The following is a 22,697-nucleotide window of genomic DNA, read 5'->3' as shown; positions in this document are numbered from 1 at the left end:
TCTGAAACAATTACAATAATTGTTTTACATAAGTACAAAGATAGATAAATAATATTACAAAATGGGGCTTCAAAATTTGCTCGTTGCGAGTTTGGTTTCAAACCACGGTACTAAGTATACCTACTTATTACATACATAAATATTTTGGTACACCTCATGTACCTACTTACTCGTATAAAATAGGCATAGATATAGATTCGATCGATTGAACGTAGTACCTACCTACACTACACTACACTTTTCGTAATAATAATGTAATGTATGTTGGGGTCATTTATTCAGGTAGTAAGTGGAGCATCAATTTCATTTCATTTCATACATTCATCTCTCCCGTATCATACAGTATCTTCATCTTCTTATTTTTCCCGACTTCCCGACATACATACATTGCACTATTATCTTATTTATTTATCATTAGGTTAGGTATTTACCTACTCACGTTTTCCAAATCGAAAATCATGTCTTGCACTGCATCCATTTACATATTTTTCTCACACACGCACTCACTTATTATTTATTACTTTCACCAATAGGTAATAACACCATAATATGTATAAATAAACAACAACAATCACATGCACTGTGATGTGATGTGATGTGATGTGACCTGTAACTAGGTGTACCGATCCGACCTGCCACCTACTTAAGATTGGGATGAACTGCCCAATCAGGTAAATGATTCGCATATAGTGCGCAAAACAAACAGACAGACAGGGACACCCACCATCACCGCACCCACTCTCACCTCACTTACGATAATATAATACGTTAAATTATTATAAATAAATACGATATACACGATACACTAAATAACTACCATGCCCTGCCCGCACCGCACGCTCCGCGAGTTTCGCGCTCTACCTGTATGATCCCCGTAGAAGATCGCTCGTTTATTTAAACTATAATACGAATTATAATAATATTCATTAATACGATATAGTAATGTATAATAGTACATAATTTATTAAACTTAATATAAAGTACCTATCCCGTTTTACATCGGTACCAGCAGAGAGCAAACTGAACTGAACGTAGGCAATCCAAGTCGCGGTACGGCTGTTTTACGACAGTGAAGACAACAAGTCAAAATAACATTATAACGATAATTTTCAACTGTTGTTATTGTGTCACATCTATCTATGGTATCTTCACTTTTAAATGGAAGACACATAATAGTGTTAAATGTGATTTTAATTAAGAAAAATCACTTTTTAAACTGACCCGAGGTGTCCGCAACCTATAATACCAAAAGTAAAGTTCTCTCATTCGTTTATCGGCGTTCCAAAACTTTAAACATCCATTAAAATACATATATCAATTCATAAAGAATATATATGTGTAATTTTATTATAATCATTATAATATAATTCGCTATAAATTTAGTTTAATCATAAACGAGTAAGTGAAAAGTTGGAACTGTTATTACGAGAAAACGTCCCGCGACACAAGGGTCTGCGTTACGGTTAAGCCGGAGTGTATATAAAAAGTGGCGCCCCCAATTTGACGTGTTTAGTACTCGCCAGCGCAGCGCTCCGCTTACACGCGTCCGCCTGTATTCTATCTTTGCGCAGTTCGTGCGATTTACTAAATTTACTTGCTCATTTCGTTATTAAATAATAATAAATAATTATGGCCGATACCGCAGTTGCTGCCGACGCTCCCGCCCCGGCGACGCCCGCGAAGAAGCCCAAGGCGTCCGCATCCGCAGGCGCTAAGAAGCCTAAGGCGAAGCCCACCCACCCTAAGACGTCCGAGATGGTTAACAGCGCCATCAAGGAGTTGAAGGAGAGGAGCGGTTCGTCCCTGCAGGCTATCAAGAAGTACATCGCCGCCCAGTACAAGGTCGACGCCGAGAAACTGGCCCCTTTCATCAGAAAATATCTGAAGAGCGCAGTCGAATCCGGCGCACTCATTCAGACCAAAGGCAAGGGCGCGTCCGGCTCGTTCAAACTGGAGTCGAAGTCATCATCGGCCGGCAAGAAGCCCGCCGCGGCCAAGAAATCTAGCGCTAAATCTTCAGCAGCCGCCAAGAAGCCCGCCGCAGCTAAGCCCGCTAAGGCGAAGAAGGCCGCCGCTTCCCCGGCCAAGCCTAAGGCCGCCACGAAGGACAAGAAGGCAGCCGCCGCCAAGAAGAAGCCCGCCGCTAAGAAACCCTCCACCCCCGCCAAGGGCAAGAGCGCCGCCGCGCCTAAGGCCAAGAAGACCGCGAAGCCGCCGACCAAGAAGCCTAAAGCTCCGAAGCCCAAGAAGGCAGCGGCCGCACCCAAAGCGAAGCCCGCCGCCAAGAAGGCTGCCTCGAAGAAGTAAGACTGCGACAGTTATTGTTGTCGTCGTAGAGGAGATGTCGATTGTCGTCGCTATAATATTCTTATACGACGACGCGTCGCCTCTTCTCGACTCACGTGATACGCCTGTGCGCGTTAAACGCACATCAAAAAGCCCTTTTCAGGGCTAACAAATGTATTCAAAGGTTCATATCGCCTCTGTTTCATTGCAATATAAGCACAATACACGAGTCGATCGATCAAACAATCAATCAAAATAAGATATAAAAATAAACGGACCAAATATTTTACGAATATATTTTTAGACACTGATAGATAGACGGACGGATGGGTCACGTTACGTTAAATTAAATTAGATTTTATATATGAATTTACACGGTTATTAGAACGTGAATAAACATTATTTAAAAGTCTCAAGACTTCAAACAATAGTCATCTATCTACATACGTATTAAAAATTATAATATATTTATACTTAGTTGTTTATAAATTGAATTTTCTATTCTCTCTAATTCGCGCTCTTGCACGCGGGGCGGGGCGTTGATTGGTCGATCGGGCTCGTGTTATGTCGGCTCGTTGTATCCCCACTATCAGCGTACTCCGTGAACGTATAAAAGGATATACGTAGCGCTATGATATTTTTATTAAAGGCTGAGCAGCGTACGTTCGTGTGCTCACGTTTTGTGTGTGTGTTGATAAACTAAACTTTAATCCCTTTAAACATGTCTGGACGCGGTAAAGGTGGCAAGGTTAAGGGAAAGGCAAAGTCCCGTTCTAACCGTGCCGGACTCCAGTTCCCCGTCGGCCGTATCCACAGGCTTCTACGCAAGGGCAACTACGCCGAGCGCGTCGGTGCCGGTGCCCCGGTGTACCTAGCCGCCGTCATGGAGTACCTGGCCGCTGAGGTTCTCGAGTTGGCGGGCAACGCCGCTCGCGACAACAAGAAGACCAGGATCATCCCTAGACATCTCCAGCTGGCGATCCGTAACGACGAGGAGTTGAACAAGCTCCTCTCCGGCGTGACCATCGCCCAGGGTGGTGTGCTGCCTAACATTCAGGCCGTGCTCCTGCCCAAGAAGACCGAGAAGAAGGCTTAAGTGTCCACACTTCTCATCCAGCGTATCACCCGGCGATTGGTGAATGTTTGCATTCGTCTCTTGCGTATATTTTATCGCACGGGGCCTATGTTACATTCCCTCCCGAGTGACCGTTACAAAAGGCCCTTTTCAGGGCCACAATATGATTCTGTGATAACGTTATATAAGTTTCATGGCATAACTCGTACGTATATGATGTCATTCGATAGATCAATTATTTATTTATTTATTATGTACTGATACTAAATTCTAATGATTTCGAGAAGTATTAAAGAATATTACAAACTACAAATATGGGATATTAAACATACAACAATGTGTGTACATATATATGGCTCAGAGCTATTACTTGCTCATCTACAGCAGCAAAACGGCAGTTATAAACAAATGAGCTAATCCGCATAGTTTTAAAATGGACAATAACAGATCTAATTATATATATATAATATATATTTAAATGAGATCTGTTAACTAAATCATTAATATTCTTTTCATTACATTAATAGTAAATTCGTCAGTATTATTATAATATCAACACGCGCTCTCACTCCCCACCATGCCAACCGACGATGCTAATGATGAACGAACGCTATTGGTCGAGATAACGCCGGCGTAACGCTCGATCTTTAGTCCCCTATTTCCCGTTCGCCGCGCCTAATATAAACAAAATATCAAAAATTTTTGTTCACATTACCAGTTCAACTCTCGTACTGTAAGCATCTAACTATATCACAATGCCACCCAAGACTAGCGGTAAGGCCGCCAAGAAATCCGGCAAGGCCCAGAAGAACATCTCCAAGTCTGACTCGAAGAAAAAGAAGAAGCATAAGCGCAAGGAGAGCTACGCCATCTACATCTACAAGGTGCTCAAGCAGGTCCACCCCGACACCGGTATCTCCAGCAAGGCCATGTCGATCATGAACTCGTTCGTGAACGACATCTTCGAGCGCATCGCCGCCGAGGCCTCCCGTCTCGCTCACTACAACAAGAGGTCCACCATCACCAGCAGGGAGGTGCAGACCTCCGTGAGGCTCTTGCTGCCCGGTGAGCTCGCCAAGCACGCCGTCAGTGAAGGCACCAAGGCCGTCACCAAGTACACCAGCTCCAAGTAAGCGTCCGTCGTTCCTCGTATGCGGTCCGTCTGTTCTCAATGCACATTTTAGTGTGATGGGTTTAGATAGTTCGTATTGCGACACGACGACACGCTTTGAGAGAGTGTGGTTTGTGCAACAACCAAAAAGGCCCTTTTCAGGGCCACAAATAAGTTCTGAATATAATAGTTGCAAGTTTCTAACCGTGCATACGGTGTCAATCGGTCGATTAAACATCACTATATCAATCAACACGCAAGTAAAAGCTTTTGTATGTAATCGACGGGCGCTTAAATATGAAAAACTAAACTATAGATAGACAGACATGCGCAACGTGAGGCAAGAGTTGGGTTTAAATTATACAATAATAATAAAATAAGTTAGGAATTATTATTTAAGCTAAACTTTACTATGTGAAATAATGTTATCTAGCCTAACCTAACTAGCTGTCCTAAATCATAATCAAAAACGCTATAATATATATATATGAGAGTAAGAGTTTAGGTTCAAATTTGTTAATTTATTTAAATGTATTGTATTATATTTCAATAATATTACATATTATTAGTTTTACTCTAATCAGAAATCGTGTCTGTGAGAAAGGAAGAGGGGCGAGGGGGACGTGCCCTCTCGCTCACACGGACACTATCTCCGTCCCTTTCCGACGAGCGTATATATAAAAGCGCCTCGCGCCTAAAATTTTGTTTATTCCCTCTCGTGACTCGTTAACGTAACGTACACGCGTGTCGTAGTAAATTTTTCGCAATGGCCCGTACCAAGCAGACCGCTCGTAAATCCACCGGTGGTAAAGCGCCCCGTAAACAGCTCGCCACCAAGGCGGCCCGCAAGAGCGCGCCAGCCACCGGGGGCGTCAAGAAGCCCCATCGTTACAGGCCCGGCACCGTCGCCCTCCGTGAGATCCGTCGCTACCAGAAGAGCACTGAGCTTCTGATCCGCAAGCTGCCCTTCCAGCGTCTGGTGCGTGAGATCGCTCAGGACTTCAAGACCGACCTGCGGTTCCAGAGCTCCGCCGTCATGGCTCTCCAGGAGGCCAGCGAGGCTTACCTCGTCGGCCTCTTCGAGGACACCAACCTTTGCGCCATCCACGCCAAGCGTGTGACCATCATGCCCAAGGACATCCAGCTGGCTCGCAGGATCCGCGGTGAACGTGCCTAAACCACCACAATGCTGCACTAACACTGACACGGAGCTACATCACCGAACGCAGTCTGCGCGAACGCATGCCATTTTGTGTCCCGGACATGCGAACGTGACGCTTCTGTCATATATCAAAAGGCCCTTTTCAGGGCCACACATGATTCGAAAAGTTCACAATTGTTTCTTTGAACAAACGCCTGCTTAGATTATTCAATCGATCATCATCATTAGTCAAATATATTTAATTCGCACGTAGTTACAATAAATAAATTATATAACCACGAAATACACGCAAGTAAGATTATTTACTTATGAACTTATTACCCCTATATATTACTAGACGGGAAATTGAATTAATGTTAATATACATAATGATTCATTATTAATGATTTGCTTACTCGGTCGCGATAAATTCAAATACTTACAAATATATATATATATATATTAGAGGAGAAATACGAGAGAGAGATAGCGCTACGGGGCACTCTTCCACGATCCGGTCGCCGTTGTTATAGTAATATGAAGTAAGTAGTAGTATATATATATGTATGATTTTAAATAAAGTATCATAGGTATGAACTTATTTTACTTTACATGTAGGTATTTATATGAAAAGTAAATCAAATAATAATGCTCCGATATCTCTAACCCCGTCCCCCGTCGCCCCGCAATGGGGTAAAGCGTATAAATATAGCGCGGGCCTGAGCCAAACGCCAGTTATTCCACTCGTGTCGACGCGCGCCGCAAGTCGTGTGTCGTGTGTTGAATTCCGTTCGAGAAGTCTAATCTCTACCACAAGTCGCAATGACCGGTCGCGGTAAGGGAGGTAAAGGTCTGGGGAAAGGAGGAGCCAAGCGCCACAGGAAGGTGCTCCGCGATAACATCCAGGGTATCACCAAGCCCGCCATCCGTCGTCTCGCCCGCAGAGGTGGCGTCAAGCGTATCTCCGGTCTGATCTACGAGGAGACCCGCGGTGTTCTCAAGGTGTTCCTCGAGAACGTGATCCGTGACGCGGTCACCTACACCGAGCACGCCAAGAGGAAGACCGTCACCGCCATGGACGTCGTCTACGCTCTGAAGCGTCAGGGCCGCACCCTCTACGGTTTCGGAGGTTAAGCGCGCCGGCCGGCCGGCCGCTGCACTGTCCGCCCGCCGAGACAGTGTCGTCGGTCCCCGCACCCCGCACCCCGCGTCCTCGGACGCAAATACAAAAAGGCCCTTTTCAGGGCCGCAAATAATTCTATGATACGATTACAATACAAACAAAGTTTCAGTGGCGACACAACACACGACGTATAAACAATCGATCTATCTAAGTAGGTACCTATACTGTACCTACCTACCTACCTACCTAAGTCATTATATATTATATTTATTTATTTATATGTACCTATATTAAAAATAATGACTCACCCCGCACCGCAAGTCCAATTTTCTAACTTGCATGTGTAGCCAGCTCGCTCGTTCGTTCGTTCGCTCGCCGCGCCGCTTCGGTGGTACTGGTATGGTGTATGAAGTCAGCTCTCTGAAACAATTACAATAATTGTTTTACATAAGTACAAAGATAGATAAATAATATTACAAAATGGGGCTTCAAAATTTGCTCGTTGCGAGTTTGGTTTCAAACCACGGTACTAAGTATACCTACTTATTACATACATAAATATTTTGGTACACCTCATGTACCTACTTACTCGTATAAAATAGGCATAGATATAGATTCGATCGATTGAACGTAGTACCTACCTACACTACACTACACTTTTCGTAATAATAATGTAATGTATGTTGGGGTCATTTATTCAGGTAGTAAGTGGAGCATCAATTTCATTTCATTTCATACATTCATCTCTCCCGTATCATACAGTATCTTCATCTTCTTATTTTTCCCGACTTCCCGACATACATACATTGCACTATTATCTTATTTATTTATCATTAGGTTAGGTATTTACCTACTCACGTTTTCCAAATCGAAAATCATGTCTTGCACTGCATCCATTTACATATTTTTCTCACACACGCACTCACTTATTATTTATTACTTTCACCAATAGGTAATAACACCATAATATGTATAAATAAACAACAACAATCACATGCACTGTGATGTGATGTGATGTGATGTGACCTGTAACTAGGTGTACCGATCCGACCTGCCACCTACTTAAGATTGGGATGAACTGCCCAATCAGGTAAATGATTCGCATATAGTGCGCAAAACAAACAGACAGACAGGGACACCCACCATCACCGCACCCACTCTCACCTCACTTACGATAATATAATACGTTAAATTATTATAAATAAATACGATATACACGATACACTAAATAACTACCATGCCCTGCCCGCACCGCACGCTCCGCGAGTTTCGCGCTCTACCTGTATGATCCCCGTAGAAGATCGCTCGTTTATTTAAACTATAATACGAATTATAATAATATTCATTAATACGATATAGTAATGTATAATAGTACATAATTTATTAAACTTAATATAAAGTACCTATCCCGTTTTACATCGGTACCAGCAGAGAGCAAACTGAACTGAACGTAGGCAATCCAAGTCGCGGTACGGCTGTTTTACGACAGTGAAGACAACAAGTCAAAATAACATTATAACGATAATTTTCAACTGTTGTTATTGTGTCACATCTATCTATGGTATCTTCACTTTTAAATGGAAGACACATAATAGTGTTAAATGTGATTTTAATTAAGAAAAATCACTTTTTAAACTGACCCGAGGTGTCCGCAACCTATAATACCAAAAGTAAAGTTCTCTCATTCGTTTATCGGCGTTCCAAAACTTTAAACATCCATTAAAATACATATATCAATTCATAAAGAATATATATGTGTAATTTTATTATAATCATTATAATATAATTCGCTATAAATTTAGTTTAATCATAAACGAGTAAGTGAAAAGTTGGAACTGTTATTACGAGAAAACGTCCCGCGACACAAGGGTCTGCGTTACGGTTAAGCCGGAGTGTATATAAAAAGTGGCGCCCCCAATTTGACGTGTTTAGTACTCGCCAGCGCAGCGCTCCGCTTACACGCGTCCGCCTGTATTCTATCTTTGCGCAGTTCGTGCGATTTACTAAATTTACTTGCTCATTTCGTTATTAAATAATAATAAATAATTATGGCCGATACCGCAGTTGCTGCCGACGCTCCCGCCCCGGCGACGCCCGCGAAGAAGCCCAAGGCGTCCGCATCCGCAGGCGCTAAGAAGCCTAAGGCGAAGCCCACCCACCCTAAGACGTCCGAGATGGTTAACAGCGCCATCAAGGAGTTGAAGGAGAGGAGCGGTTCGTCCCTGCAGGCTATCAAGAAGTACATCGCCGCCCAGTACAAGGTCGACGCCGAGAAACTGGCCCCTTTCATCAGAAAATATCTGAAGAGCGCAGTCGAATCCGGCGCACTCATTCAGACCAAAGGCAAGGGCGCGTCCGGCTCGTTCAAACTGGAGTCGAAGTCATCATCGGCCGGCAAGAAGCCCGCCGCGGCCAAGAAATCTAGCGCTAAATCTTCAGCAGCCGCCAAGAAGCCCGCCGCAGCTAAGCCCGCTAAGGCGAAGAAGGCCGCCGCTTCCCCGGCCAAGCCTAAGGCCGCCACGAAGGACAAGAAGGCAGCCGCCGCCAAGAAGAAGCCCGCCGCTAAGAAACCCTCCACCCCCGCCAAGGGCAAGAGCGCCGCCGCGCCTAAGGCCAAGAAGACCGCGAAGCCGCCGACCAAGAAGCCTAAAGCTCCGAAGCCCAAGAAGGCAGCGGCCGCACCCAAAGCGAAGCCCGCCGCCAAGAAGGCTGCCTCGAAGAAGTAAGACTGCGACAGTTATTGTTGTCGTCGTAGAGGAGATGTCGATTGTCGTCGCTATAATATTCTTATACGACGACGCGTCGCCTCTTCTCGACTCACGTGATACGCCTGTGCGCGTTAAACGCACATCAAAAAGCCCTTTTCAGGGCTAACAAATGTATTCAAAGGTTCATATCGCCTCTGTTTCATTGCAATATAAGCACAATACACGAGTCGATCGATCAAACAATCAATCAAAATAAGATATAAAAATAAACGGACCAAATATTTTACGAATATATTTTTAGACACTGATAGATAGACGGACGGATGGGTCACGTTACGTTAAATTAAATTAGATTTTATATATGAATTTACACGGTTATTAGAACGTGAATAAACATTATTTAAAAGTCTCAAGACTTCAAACAATAGTCATCTATCTACATACGTATTAAAAATTATAATATATTTATACTTAGTTGTTTATAAATTGAATTTTCTATTCTCTCTAATTCGCGCTCTTGCACGCGGGGCGGGGCGTTGATTGGTCGATCGGGCTCGTGTTATGTCGGCTCGTTGTATCCCCACTATCAGCGTACTCCGTGAACGTATAAAAGGATATACGTAGCGCTATGATATTTTTATTAAAGGCTGAGCAGCGTACGTTCGTGTGCTCACGTTTTGTGTGTGTGTTGATAAACTAAACTTTAATCCCTTTAAACATGTCTGGACGCGGTAAAGGTGGCAAGGTTAAGGGAAAGGCAAAGTCCCGTTCTAACCGTGCCGGACTCCAGTTCCCCGTCGGCCGTATCCACAGGCTTCTACGCAAGGGCAACTACGCCGAGCGCGTCGGTGCCGGTGCCCCGGTGTACCTAGCCGCCGTCATGGAGTACCTGGCCGCTGAGGTTCTCGAGTTGGCGGGCAACGCCGCTCGCGACAACAAGAAGACCAGGATCATCCCTAGACATCTCCAGCTGGCGATCCGTAACGACGAGGAGTTGAACAAGCTCCTCTCCGGCGTGACCATCGCCCAGGGTGGTGTGCTGCCTAACATTCAGGCCGTGCTCCTGCCCAAGAAGACCGAGAAGAAGGCTTAAGTGTCCACACTTCTCATCCAGCGTATCACCCGGCGATTGGTGAATGTTTGCATTCGTCTCTTGCGTATATTTTATCGCACGGGGCCTATGTTACATTCCCTCCCGAGTGACCGTTACAAAAGGCCCTTTTCAGGGCCACAATATGATTCTGTGATAACGTTATATAAGTTTCATGGCATAACTCGTACGTATATGATGTCATTCGATAGATCAATTATTTATTTATTTATTATGTACTGATACTAAATTCTAATGATTTCGAGAAGTATTAAAGAATATTACAAACTACAAATATGGGATATTAAACATACAACAATGTGTGTACATATATATGGCTCAGAGCTATTACTTGCTCATCTACAGCAGCAAAACGGCAGTTATAAACAAATGAGCTAATCCGCATAGTTTTAAAATGGACAATAACAGATCTAATTATATATATATAATATATATTTAAATGAGATCTGTTAACTAAATCATTAATATTCTTTTCATTACATTAATAGTAAATTCGTCAGTATTATTATAATATCAACACGCGCTCTCACTCCCCACCATGCCAACCGACGATGCTAATGATGAACGAACGCTATTGGTCGAGATAACGCCGGCGTAACGCTCGATCTTTAGTCCCCTATTTCCCGTTCGCCGCGCCTAATATAAACAAAATATCAAAAATTTTTGTTCTCACAACAAAGGCTGAGCAGCGTGAAGATTCGCAACTGTGACGTTGAGGGGAACGCACGCGCTTGAGCTCGCTCTCGAGACTTACGCACCCTACCCAACTCACTAGTTGATCAGTATTAACGCCAGTGTTGTGCAAGTGTAGTGCATACCGGTATAGTATAGCCCCTGTCGGAAAGCCCACTTTTGCTGTGATCGTCCTGCCAGGCTAAACCTAACGGTGCCAACACAAGCCCCAGGCGTTAGCAGTGGCCGTTTTGTTGGTTTGCACATACACCACAAGCGGGGTGAAAACCCAGACAGTCCGGCAACCAGCTGTACTATTTTGTCTGTATGTACGCACGATTGTGCATATCTGTGTATTCTGTGTAGTGTAGCCCCTGTCGTAAAGACCACTTTTGCTGTGATCGTCCTGCCAGGCTAAACCTAACGGTGCCAACACAAGCCCCAGGCGTTAGCAGTGGCCGTTTTGCTGGTTCGCACACACACCACAAACGGGGTGAAAACCCAGACAGTCCGGCGCAAGCTGTACTACTTGTACTCACGCCTGTAATTAATTACAGGTCAACGCGCCGACGCCACACACACACACACGCCATCATGGTCATCCAGAGGACGCCCACCAAGACGGCGGCAGCACAGGAAGAGGACGCAGCCCAGGCGGCGGGCCCTACGCACGTGGTGGTGCTCCCAGACACCGGCCTGCTCCTGCTCGACGAAATCGCGGGTGGATCGGAATGCAAAAGGCCAAAGCGTCTGCCAGCGCGTGGAAGCTACACGGGGTCGACGATCTCAGATAGTGACTCGGATGAGTCCATCGATGTTGTCGACCCCGTGGAGGGCCCTAGCGAAGGCTCAGACGCGGAGGACCAATGCAATTCCGAGCCCCCCGTGGGCGGAGAGTCGGGGCGGGCAGGCGACAACGGAGAATTGACACGTGGTGATTTGTCACGTGGCGATTTATTGCCGCTTGACTTATCACCACGTGGTAATTATTCACCACGTGCGGCGAGCCCGCCGCCATCGCAGCCGGCCGGCAACTTCAGCACGCCGGCCAACTCACCGCAACGCCGCCACCAGCCGCCTTGCCGCCCTCAGCCCGGCCTCGGGTTGACCGGGGACGCCTGGATGGCGATATTCGAGAAACTCGACAGAGTAGCTCGGGGATCGCTAGACAGTTGCACCCTCGGCCCGCTCGAGGCGGCGCTATTATCAACCCTGTTAGCGCACTCCGGGGCGCGCCAACAGAAGAGACGACGGGCGGAGGACAGCCCGCCGGCACAGGAGGAGAAACGGGAATGTAACCGTATCACTCCTGTGTCGCGCGGACCTACTCAACCCGCCGTCTGCCCACAGGTCTCACCGATGGACACAACCGTCCCATCGACACCCGCGGCCGGATGCTCGCAACAGCCGCCGCCACGCAAGGTGTTACTACCGACCCCGGTAGCAAACACCGACTCGTACGCGGCCGCTGCAAAATCGCCACCTAAAACCGCCTCTTCACTACCCACAGATACCGCAGCCAGCAAGAAGAAGAAGCAGCAGCCGCAGCCGCCGGTCAAGAGGGCCAAACCGCCCCAGATCCTGGTCGAGGTCCTCCCAGACGCGGGCCACCACCTGAGGACCCTCAACGAACGCCTCGGTTTTGAGGCCAAAACCGAGAACGTCGAACCTACCGGCGTACGGTTCTACCCCAGGACCTCGGAGGAATACCGTGTGGTATTCGCCTACCTCTGCAAGGAGCAGAAACTCAACCCGATGATCCAGTTCGTCAAGCACCCGGAGAAATCGACCCTGCCCATGAAGGCCGCTATCCGCGGCCTACCGTCAACCATGACGGTGCAGGACGTGAAGGACGCCTGCGCCAAAGAGGGGTATAACGTATCACACGCACGTCTTATCTCCACAGGCAGAGGACGAGGGGGCACCATCTTCTTCGTCCAACTCGACGGCACGGAGCGAGAGAACTTCGGTTTTCTCGACCTCACCAGCATCGCAAACATCAACACCAAGGTTCGTGTCGAACCTTGGAGAGGTAAGCCTGGGCCACCGCAATGTTACCGGTGCCAGGGCTTCAGACATTCCTCACAGGGATGCCACCGGCCGATGCGCTGCGTAAAGTGCGCGCTGCCGCACTTATCGCACCAGTGCACGCGGCCGAGGGACGAGCCAGCGACGTGCGCCAACTGCCTGAGGGACCACCCGGGCAACCACAAGCAGTGCGAGTTTTACTTGCAGGAGCTGCGCAACTGGCGAGCGGGCACCCGCTCCCACACACGCCGCCCGCCAACCCGCCGCCCGCAACGAGGCCCCGACACCAGGGCTTCGGACACGCCCAACCTGGTAGAGGACTCTTCCACAGGTTCTCTAATGGCACCCGCCAATCAGCCGAGGCAGCGGACAACCGGACATCGAGGACGGACGCAGCCACAACCTAAACCGCAGAGGATGCCACAAGCAGAGCCCCGAGCGACGCGGACCGCAGCGCCCCCTGCGGCCCCCGCACTCGACACCACAGCATTGCACAAGGACATAGTTACCGCGGTGCAATCCGCGGTAACTATATCCCTGAGGCCAACGCTAGACGAGTTAGTACTAGCTATTAAGTCTCTGTCTAAGCCTGACCACAATCAGGCTTAGCTCGCCCCTCTCTCAGCAATAACGCCAGTTATTCGCTAGCTTCACTCCCTCTTACGGCATAAAAGAGAAAGAGTTAAGGATAGTGTATTGGAACGCGGAAACATTAAATGGTAAAATTAATGATATCCGTACTTTTCTCCACAGCCAGGACATTGACATCATGCTGATCTGCGAGACCAAGCTGACGTCAGCAATGACGCTCACAGTCAGCGGCTACATGGCGTACCGCTTGGACCAAGCGAACCCCGTTACCGGGGTTGCCTGGCGAGGCCTCGCCATCCTCATAAAGAGGACAATCATCCACCAACTGGTGGAGGACGTCGCGCAGCCCAACACGCTGTCCGCGTTAGGGGTAGACATCAAACTACAAAGGCATAACCTGCGTTTGTTTGCTGTCTACAGGCCCAGCAGATACTGTCTGCTAGCAGAGACGCGCGCCGACCTCAAACGACTACTAGTGGACTCCCCCGTGCCGACCATCCTGGCCGGGGACTTCAACGCCGAGCACTCCGCCTGGAACTCCTCCGCGCATTCCCAATCGGGAAACGTCATCTACCAGGTCGTAGAGGACCTCGACCTCACCGTAGGGGGCCCCTACGAGCCCACGCACTACCACCACGCCGACGTATACCGCAGAGGCACCACGATCGACTTTGCGATTTCTCGCGGAGTTGATTCTCTTATGAGGCATCAGGTATTCTACGATCTCTCATCCGACCACAGGCCGGTGCTCCTGACCATCGCAGACCAGCCGACGACGAGACTCTACAGACCCGGACGCCGCTACGATTGGACGGCTTTCACAGAAGCCATGGTAATCTCTCCCCGTACAGGTCCCATATCGACCGCAGAAGAGGTCGATGCCGCAGCAGCCACAATCACCAGGGACATCAAAGCAGCCCTCGCCGAGGCCACACACCCGGTCCCACACACAGACCGGCGTAAGCCGCTTCCGAGGCCGCTTCAAGCGCTTTTAGAGAAAAAGCGCTGGTATAGGAAACACTGGCAAAGGACTAGAGCTCAGTCGGTCAAGACTGAGCTCAATCGTCTCGAGCGACTGTTAAGGGAAAAACTCAGCGAGCACAGAGCTGCGAGCTGGGAAACACACATTGAAAGCGTAACTGATCACGTTCCTTCCATCCACAGGTTATGCAGACAACTCAGCGCGACGCCAGAGCCGATTCGACCCCTAGTGGACGAAACCGACGGGATCCTGAAATACGCAGCCAAGGACAGAGCGGAAATACTCGCTCGCAGCCTTGAGCAGCAATTCAGGCCCTTCCCCGACACCGACCCGCAACACACGGCGGTCATCGTACAGCACGTTCGAGATTATCTCAACGTGCCCGTAGAGACACACGATGATCCACTCTACTTTTCTCCTTCGCAGGTCCAGGCGACTATCAGGCGTCACTGCAACCCGAAGAAGGCGCCGGGCCCCGACGAGATCCCGAACATGGCGCTCCGCCAACTGCCGCTAAACACCTTAGCGGCAGTGGCGCGCCTGTTCAACGGGATCTTGCGGTCGGGGCACTTCCCCACCATCTGGAAGACAGGACGGGTCATCGTCATTCCCAAACCCGGGAAGGACAGGAAGAAGCCGGAGAACTACCGGCCCATCACGTTGCTATGCAACCTATCAAAGGTGTTCGAGAGGTTGCTGCTCCGGAACCTCTCGCCACACCTGGCACCCAGGCCGGAGCAATTTGGTTTCAGGTCTCAACACTCCACCACGTTGCAGCTCACCCGTGTGTTACACCACATGGGCATGGCTCACAACAAAAAGGAGCACACCGTTGCCGTTCTCCTAGACATGGAGAAAGCGTTCGATCGAGTTTGGCACGAAGGACTAATATACAAACTTTCTCTGTCCACAGCACCCCGCCGCATCGTGAGAGTCATCGCATCGTTCCTGACCGACCGACGCTTCCACGTGCAAGTGGAAGGCACGGCGCAGTCGCAAGACCGCCCAATACGGGCGGGCGTCCCCCAGGGGAGCTGCCTCTCACCCGCATGCTATGTGCGCTACACCAACGACATCCCAGTCGTTGGACAAGCGCAACTAGCCCTATTCGCAGACGACGCCGCTTACTATACGACTTCTTTACAGATGCAGCACGCGGTTACGAAGATCCAGCCAACGCTCGACGCCCTTCCTGACTGGCTCTCCAAATGGAGGCTATCAGTCAACGTGGGCAAGACGCAAGCCATCATCACAGGGCAGCCACACGCAAGAGTGCCGCTGCCCACACCCCCCTCTCTCGCGGGCCAACCCCTCACATGGTCACCCACAGTGAAATACCTGGGGGTGACCATAGACAGGGGACTGACCATGCAACCGCACGTCGCAAACACAGTCATGAGAGCGAAAACCGCTCGCATGAAACTGCGACCAGTCCTCCACAGTAAGCTCCCTGTACGGACCAAACTCGGTCTGTACAAAGCTTACGTCCGCTCACGCCTAACATACGCTTCACCAGCCTGGTATTCTTTCTGTTCCAGGACCAACAAGGAGAAGATGAGGCGTCAGGAGACCCTCTCGCTACGGACCATCGTCGCAGCAACGCGGTACGTGACCAACGCAGCCATCGCCGAGTACCTGAAGTGGAGCAGCCTGGAGGAGTTCGTCGAGCGTCTCGCGCGGGGCATGTTCGACCGCGCGGACAACTGCAGCCACGACCATCTACGAGGGATCGCGCCGCACTACACGCGGCCACCGGACCAGCCAAGGGCTCGGCATCTCCCCCGAGCCCTCCTACACAACACAGACGACGAAGAAGAAGAAGACACAAACACTCAACATCGGATGACGCCTACATAGGCACGACGCACACGCCAGCCTAAGCTGCCGGTCGCCTTCCCTGCGGTCCCGAACCTGGCCCCGCTCAAACGGTATCACCAGGCTAGGGGTCGCGGGGTTGGATAACGGCCGGTAGTGATAAAGCTGGCCCACACCAGCAACACAGCCGTCCTCCAAACGACGAGCGAAATGACCGCCCCACAAGGTGGGGCGCGATTCGACGCAGCCTCCGCAGCCGGAAGGCGGAAGAGGCCTCTCACACCCCTTCAAAAGGGGCGTCGAAAGACATCCACTACTTTTTGTTCACATTACCAGTTCAACTCTCGTACTGTAAGCATCTAACTATATCACAATGCCACCCAAGACTAGCGGTAAGGCCGCCAAGAAATCCGGCAAGGCCCAGAAGAACATCTCCAAGTCTGACTCGAAGAAAAAGAAGAAGCATAAGCGCAAGGAGAGCTACGCCATCTACATCTACAAGGTGCTCAAGCAGGTCCACCCCGACACCGGTATCTCCAGCAAGGCCATGTCGATCATGAACTCGTTCGTGAACGACATCTTCGAGCGCATCGCCGCCGAGGCCTCCCGTCTCGCTCACTACAACAAGAGGTCCACCATCACCAGCAGGGAGGTGCAGACCTCCGTGAGGCTCTTGCTGCCCGGTGAGCTCGCCAAGCACGCCGTCAGTGAAGGCACCAAGGCCGTCACCAAGTACACCAGCTCCAAGTAAGCGTCCGTCGTTCCTCGTATGCGGTCCGTCTGTTCTCAATGCACATTTTAGTGTGATGGGTTTAGATAGTTCGTATTGCGACACGACGACACGCTTTGAGAGAGTGTGGTTTGTGCAACAACCAAAAAGGCCCTTTTCAGGGCCACAAATAAGTTCTGAATATAATAGTTGCAAGTTTCTAACCGTGCATACGGTGTCAATCGGTCGATTAAACATCACTATATCAATCAACACGCAAGTAAAAGCTTTTGTATGTAATCGACGGGCGCTTAAATATGAAAAACTAAACTATAGATAGACAGACATGCGCAACGTGAGGCAAGAGTTGGGTTTAAATTATACAATAATAATAAAATAAGTTAGGAATTATTATTTAAGCTAAACTTTACTATGTGAAATAATGTTATCTAGCCTAACCTAACTAGCTGTCCTAAATCATAATCAAAAACGCTATAATATATATATATGAGAGTAAGAGTTTAGGTTCAAATTTGTTAATTTATTTAAATGTATTGTATTATATTTCAATAATATTACATATTATTAGTTTTACTCTAATCAGAAATCGTGTCTGTGAGAAAGGAAGAGGGGCGAGGGGGACGTGCCCTCTCGCTCACACGGACACTATCTCCGTCCCTTTCCGACGAGCGTATATATAAAAGCGCCTCGCGCCTAAAATTTTGTTTATTCCCTCTCGTGACTCGTTAACGTAACGTACACGCGTGTCGTAGTAAATTTTTCGCAATGGCCCGTACCAAGCAGACCGCTCGTAAATCCACCGGTGGTAAAGCGCCCCGTAAACAGCTCGCCACCAAGGCGGCCCGCAAGAGCGCGCCAGCCACCGGGGGCGTCAAGAAGCCCCATCGTTACAGGCCCGGCACCGTCGCCCTCCGTGAGATCCGTCGCTACCAGAAGAGCACTGAGCTTCTGATCCGCAAGCTGCCCTTCCAGCGTCTGGTGCGTGAGATCGCTCAGGACTTCAAGACCGACCTGCGGTTCCAGAGCTCCGCCGTCATGGCTCTCCAGGAGGCCAGCGAGGCTTACCTCGTCGGCCTCTTCGAGGACACCAACCTTTGCGCCATCCACGCCAAGCGTGTGACCATCATGCCCAAGGACATCCAGCTGGCTCGCAGGATCCGCGGTGAACGTGCCTAAACCACCACAATGCTGCACTAACACTGACACGGAGCTACATCACCGAACGCAGTCTGCGCGAACGCATGCCATTTTGTGTCCCGGACATGCGAACGTGACGCTTCTGTCATATATCAAAAGGCCCTTTTCAGGGCCACACATGATTCGAAAAGTTCACAATTGTTTCTTTGAACAAACGCCTGCTTAGATTATTCAATCGATCATCATCATTAGTCAAATATATTTAATTCGCACGTAGTTACAATAAATAAATTATATAACCACGAAATACACGCAAGTAAGATTATTTACTTATGAACTTATTACCCCTATATATTACTAGACGGGAAATTGAATTAATGTTAATATACATAATGATTCATTATTAATGATTTGCTTACTCGGTCGCGATAAATTCAAATACTTACAAATATATATATATATATATTAGAGGAGAAATACGAGAGAGAGATAGCGCTACGGGGCACTCTTCCACGATCCGGTCGCCGTTGTTATAGTAATATGAAGTAAGTAGTAGTATATATATATGTATGATTTTAAATAAAGTATCATAGGTATGAACTTATTTTACTTTACATGTAGGTATTTATATGAAAAGTAAATCAAATAATAATGCTCCGATATCTCTAACCCCGTCCCCCGTCGCCCCGCAATGGGGTAAAGCGTATAAATATAGCGCGGGCCTGAGCCAAACGCCAGTTATTCCACTCGTGTCGACGCGCGCCGCAAGTCGTGTGTCGTGTGTTGAATTCCGTTCGAGAAGTCTAATCTCTACCACAAGTCGCAATGACCGGTCGCGGTAAGGGAGGTAAAGGTCTGGGGAAAGGAGGAGCCAAGCGCCACAGGAAGGTGCTCCGCGATAACATCCAGGGTATCACCAAGCCCGCCATCCGTCGTCTCGCCCGCAGAGGTGGCGTCAAGCGTATCTCCGGTCTGATCTACGAGGAGACCCGCGGTGTTCTCAAGGTGTTCCTCGAGAACGTGATCCGTGACGCGGTCACCTACACCGAGCACGCCAAGAGGAAGACCGTCACCGCCATGGACGTCGTCTACGCTCTGAAGCGTCAGGGCCGCACCCTCTACGGTTTCGGAGGTTAAGCGCGCCGGCCGGCCGGCCGCTGCACTGTCCGCCCGCCGAGACAGTGTCGTCGGTCCCCGCACCCCGCACCCCGCGTCCTCGGACGCAAATACAAAAAGGCCCTTTTCAGGGCCGCAAATAATTCTATGATACGATTACAATACAAACAAAGTTTCAGTGGCGACACAACACACGACGTATAAACAATCGATCTATCTAAGTAGGTACCTATACTGTACCTACCTACCTACCTACCTAAGTCATTATATATTATATTTATTTATTTATATGTACCTATATTAAAAATAATGACTCACCCCGCACCGCAAGTCCAATTTTCTAACTTGCATGTGTAGCCAGCTCGCTCGTTCGTTCGTTCGCTCGCCGCGCCGCTTCGGTGGTACTGGTATGGTGTATGAAGTCAGCTCTCTGAAACAATTACAATAATTGTTTTACATAAGTACAAAGATAGATAAATAATATTACAAAATGGGGCTTCAAAATTTGCTCGTTGCGAGTTTGGTTTCAAACCACGGTACTAAGTATACCTACTTATTACATACATAAATATTTTGGTACACCTCATGTACCTACTTACTCGTATAAAATAGGCATAGATATAGATTCGATCGATTGAACGTAGTACCTACCTACACTACACTACACTTTTCGTAATAATAATGTAATGTATGTTGGGGTCATTTATTCAGGTAGTAAGTGGAGCATCAATTTCATTTCATTTCATACATTCATCTCTCCCGTATCATACAGTATCTTCATCTTCTTATTTTTCCCGACTTCCCGACATACATACATTGCACTATTATCTTATTTATTTATCATTAGGTTAGGTATTTACCTACTCACGTTTTCCAAATCGAAAATCATGTCTTGCACTGCATCCATTTACATATTTTTCTCACACACGCACTCACTTATTATTTATTACTTTCACCAATAGGTAATAACACCATAATATGTATAAATAAACAACAACAATCACATGCACTGTGATGTGATGTGATGTGATGTGACCTGTAACTAGGTGTACCGATCCGACCTGCCACCTACTTAAGATTGGGATGAACTGCCCAATCAGGTAAATGATTCGCATATAGTGCGCAAAACAAACAGACAGACAGGGACACCCACCATCACCGCACCCACTCTCACCTCACTTACGATAATATAATACGTTAAATTATTATAAATAAATACGATATACACGATACACTAAATAACTACCATGCCCTGCCCGCACCGCACGCTCCGCGAGTTTCGCGCTCTACCTGTATGATCCCCGTAGAAGATCGCTCGTTTATTTAAACTATAATACGAATTATAATAATATTCATTAATACGATATAGTAATGTATAATAGTACATAATTTATTAAACTTAATATAAAGTACCTATCCCGTTTTACATCGGTACCAGCAGAGAGCAAACTGAACTGAACGTAGGCAATCCAAGTCGCGGTACGGCTGTTTTACGACAGTGAAGACAACAAGTCAAAATAACATTATAACGATAATTTTCAACTGTTGTTATTGTGTCACATCTATCTATGGTATCTTCACTTTTAAATGGAAGACACATAATAGTGTTAAATGTGATTTTAATTAAGAAAAATCACTTTTTAAACTGACCCGAGGTGTCCGCAACCTATAATACCAAAAGTAAAGTTCTCTCATTCGTTTATCGGCGTTCCAAAACTTTAAACATCCATTAAAATACATATATCAATTCATAAAGAATATATATGTGTAATTTTATTATAATCATTATAATATAATTCGCTATAAATTTAGTTTAATCATAAACGAGTAAGTGAAAAGTTGGAACTGTTATTACGAGAAAACGTCCCGCGACACAAGGGTCTGCGTTACGGTTAAGCCGGAGTGTATATAAAAAGTGGCGCCCCCAATTTGACGTGTTTAGTACTCGCCAGCGCAGCGCTCCGCTTACACGCGTCCGCCTGTATTCTATCTTTGCGCAGTTCGTGCGATTTACTAAATTTACTTGCTCATTTCGTTATTAAATAATAATAAATAATTATGGCCGATACCGCAGTTGCTGCCGACGCTCCCGCCCCGGCGACGCCCGCGAAGAAGCCCAAGGCGTCCGCATCCGCAGGCGCTAAGAAGCCTAAGGCGAAGCCCACCCACCCTAAGACGTCCGAGATGGTTAACAGCGCCATCAAGGAGTTGAAGGAGAGGAGCGGTTCGTCCCTGCAGGCTATCAAGAAGTACATCGCCGCCCAGTACAAGGTCGACGCCGAGAAACTGGCCCCTTTCATCAGAAAATATCTGAAGAGCGCAGTCGAATCCGGCGCACTCATTCAGACCAAAGGCAAGGGCGCGTCCGGCTCGTTCAAACTGGAGTCGAAGTCATCATCGGCCGGCAAGAAGCCCGCCGCGGCCAAGAAATCTAGCGCTAAATCTTCAGCAGCCGCCAAGAAGCCCGCCGCAGCTAAGCCCGCTAAGGCGAAGAAGGCCGCCGCTTCCCCGGCCAAGCCTAAGGCCGCCACGAAGGACAAGAAGGCAGCCGCCGCCAAGAAGAAGCCCGCCGCTAAGAAACCCTCCACCCCCGCCAAGGGCAAGAGCGCCGCCGCGCCTAAGGCCAAGAAGACCGCGAAGCCGCCGACCAAGAAGCCTAAAGCTCCGAAGCCCAAGAAGGCAGCGGCCGCACCCAAAGCGAAGCCCGCCGCCAAGAAGGCTGCCTCGAAGAAGTAAGACTGCGACAGTTATTGTTGTCGTCGTAGAGGAGATGTCGATTGTCGTCGCTATAATATTCTTATACGACGACGCGTCGCCTCTTCTCGACTCACGTGATACGCCTGTGCGCGTTAAACGCACATCAAAAAGCCCTTTTCAGGGCTAACAAATGTATTCAAAGGTTCATATCGCCTCTGTTTCATTGCAATATAAGCACAATACACGAGTCGATCGATCAAACAATCAATCAAAATAAGATATAAAAATAAACGGACCAAATATTTTACGAATATATTTTTAGACACTGATAGATAGACGGACGGATGGGTCACGTTACGTTAAATTAAATTAGA

General features: G+C 48.0%; 8 protein-coding genes across 8 annotated transcripts; all 8 read left to right on the top strand.

Annotated features, from left to right (window-relative positions):
- Positions 1-1,629: 1,629 nt before the first annotated feature.
- Positions 1,630-2,307, top strand: LOC134659753 (histone H1C-like). The gene has a single exon (XM_063515445.1). It carries the CDS (start codon positions 1,630-1,632, stop codon positions 2,305-2,307), a length of 678 nt encoding a protein of 225 aa, XP_063371515.1.
- Positions 2,308-2,972: 665 nt separating this feature from the next.
- Positions 2,973-3,382, top strand: LOC134659589 (histone H2A). The gene has a single exon (XM_063515254.1). The coding sequence runs from the start codon at positions 3,008-3,010 to the stop codon at positions 3,380-3,382; it is 375 nt and encodes a 124-aa protein (XP_063371324.1). The 5' UTR covers positions 2,973-3,007.
- Positions 3,383-4,116: 734 nt separating this feature from the next.
- Positions 4,117-4,494, top strand: LOC134659637 (histone H2B). The gene has a single exon (XM_063515314.1). The coding sequence runs from the start codon at positions 4,117-4,119 to the stop codon at positions 4,492-4,494; it is 378 nt and encodes a 125-aa protein (XP_063371384.1).
- Positions 4,495-5,238: 744 nt separating this feature from the next.
- On the top strand, positions 5,239-5,649 carry LOC134659803 (histone H3). The gene has a single exon (XM_063515508.1). It carries the CDS (start codon positions 5,239-5,241, stop codon positions 5,647-5,649), a length of 411 nt encoding a protein of 136 aa, XP_063371578.1.
- Positions 5,650-8,784: 3,135 nt separating this feature from the next.
- Positions 8,785-9,462, top strand: LOC134659802 (histone H1C-like). The gene has a single exon (XM_063515507.1). It carries the CDS (start codon positions 8,785-8,787, stop codon positions 9,460-9,462), a length of 678 nt encoding a protein of 225 aa, XP_063371577.1.
- Positions 9,463-10,127: 665 nt separating this feature from the next.
- On the top strand, positions 10,128-10,537 carry LOC134659805 (histone H2A). Its single transcript, XM_063515510.1, has one exon. The coding sequence runs from the start codon at positions 10,163-10,165 to the stop codon at positions 10,535-10,537; it is 375 nt and encodes a 124-aa protein (XP_063371580.1). The 5' UTR covers positions 10,128-10,162.
- Positions 10,538-17,016: 6,479 nt separating this feature from the next.
- Positions 17,017-17,394, top strand: LOC134659804 (histone H2B). The gene has a single exon (XM_063515509.1). The coding sequence runs from the start codon at positions 17,017-17,019 to the stop codon at positions 17,392-17,394; it is 378 nt and encodes a 125-aa protein (XP_063371579.1).
- A 4,290-nt stretch (positions 17,395-21,684) lies between these two features.
- LOC134659754 (histone H1C-like) lies at positions 21,685-22,362 on the top strand. Its single transcript, XM_063515446.1, has one exon. It carries the CDS (start codon positions 21,685-21,687, stop codon positions 22,360-22,362), a length of 678 nt encoding a protein of 225 aa, XP_063371516.1.
- The last annotated feature ends 335 nt before the right edge of the window (positions 22,363-22,697 follow it).

The sequence above is a fragment of the Cydia amplana genome, chromosome 25, assembly GCF_948474715.1.
Source record: "Cydia amplana chromosome 25, ilCydAmpl1.1, whole genome shotgun sequence".
Lineage (NCBI taxonomy): Eukaryota > Metazoa > Arthropoda > Insecta > Lepidoptera > Tortricidae > Cydia > Cydia amplana.
The sequence above is the reverse complement of the archived record's forward strand: the minus strand, read 5'-3'. Positions and strand labels throughout refer to the sequence as shown.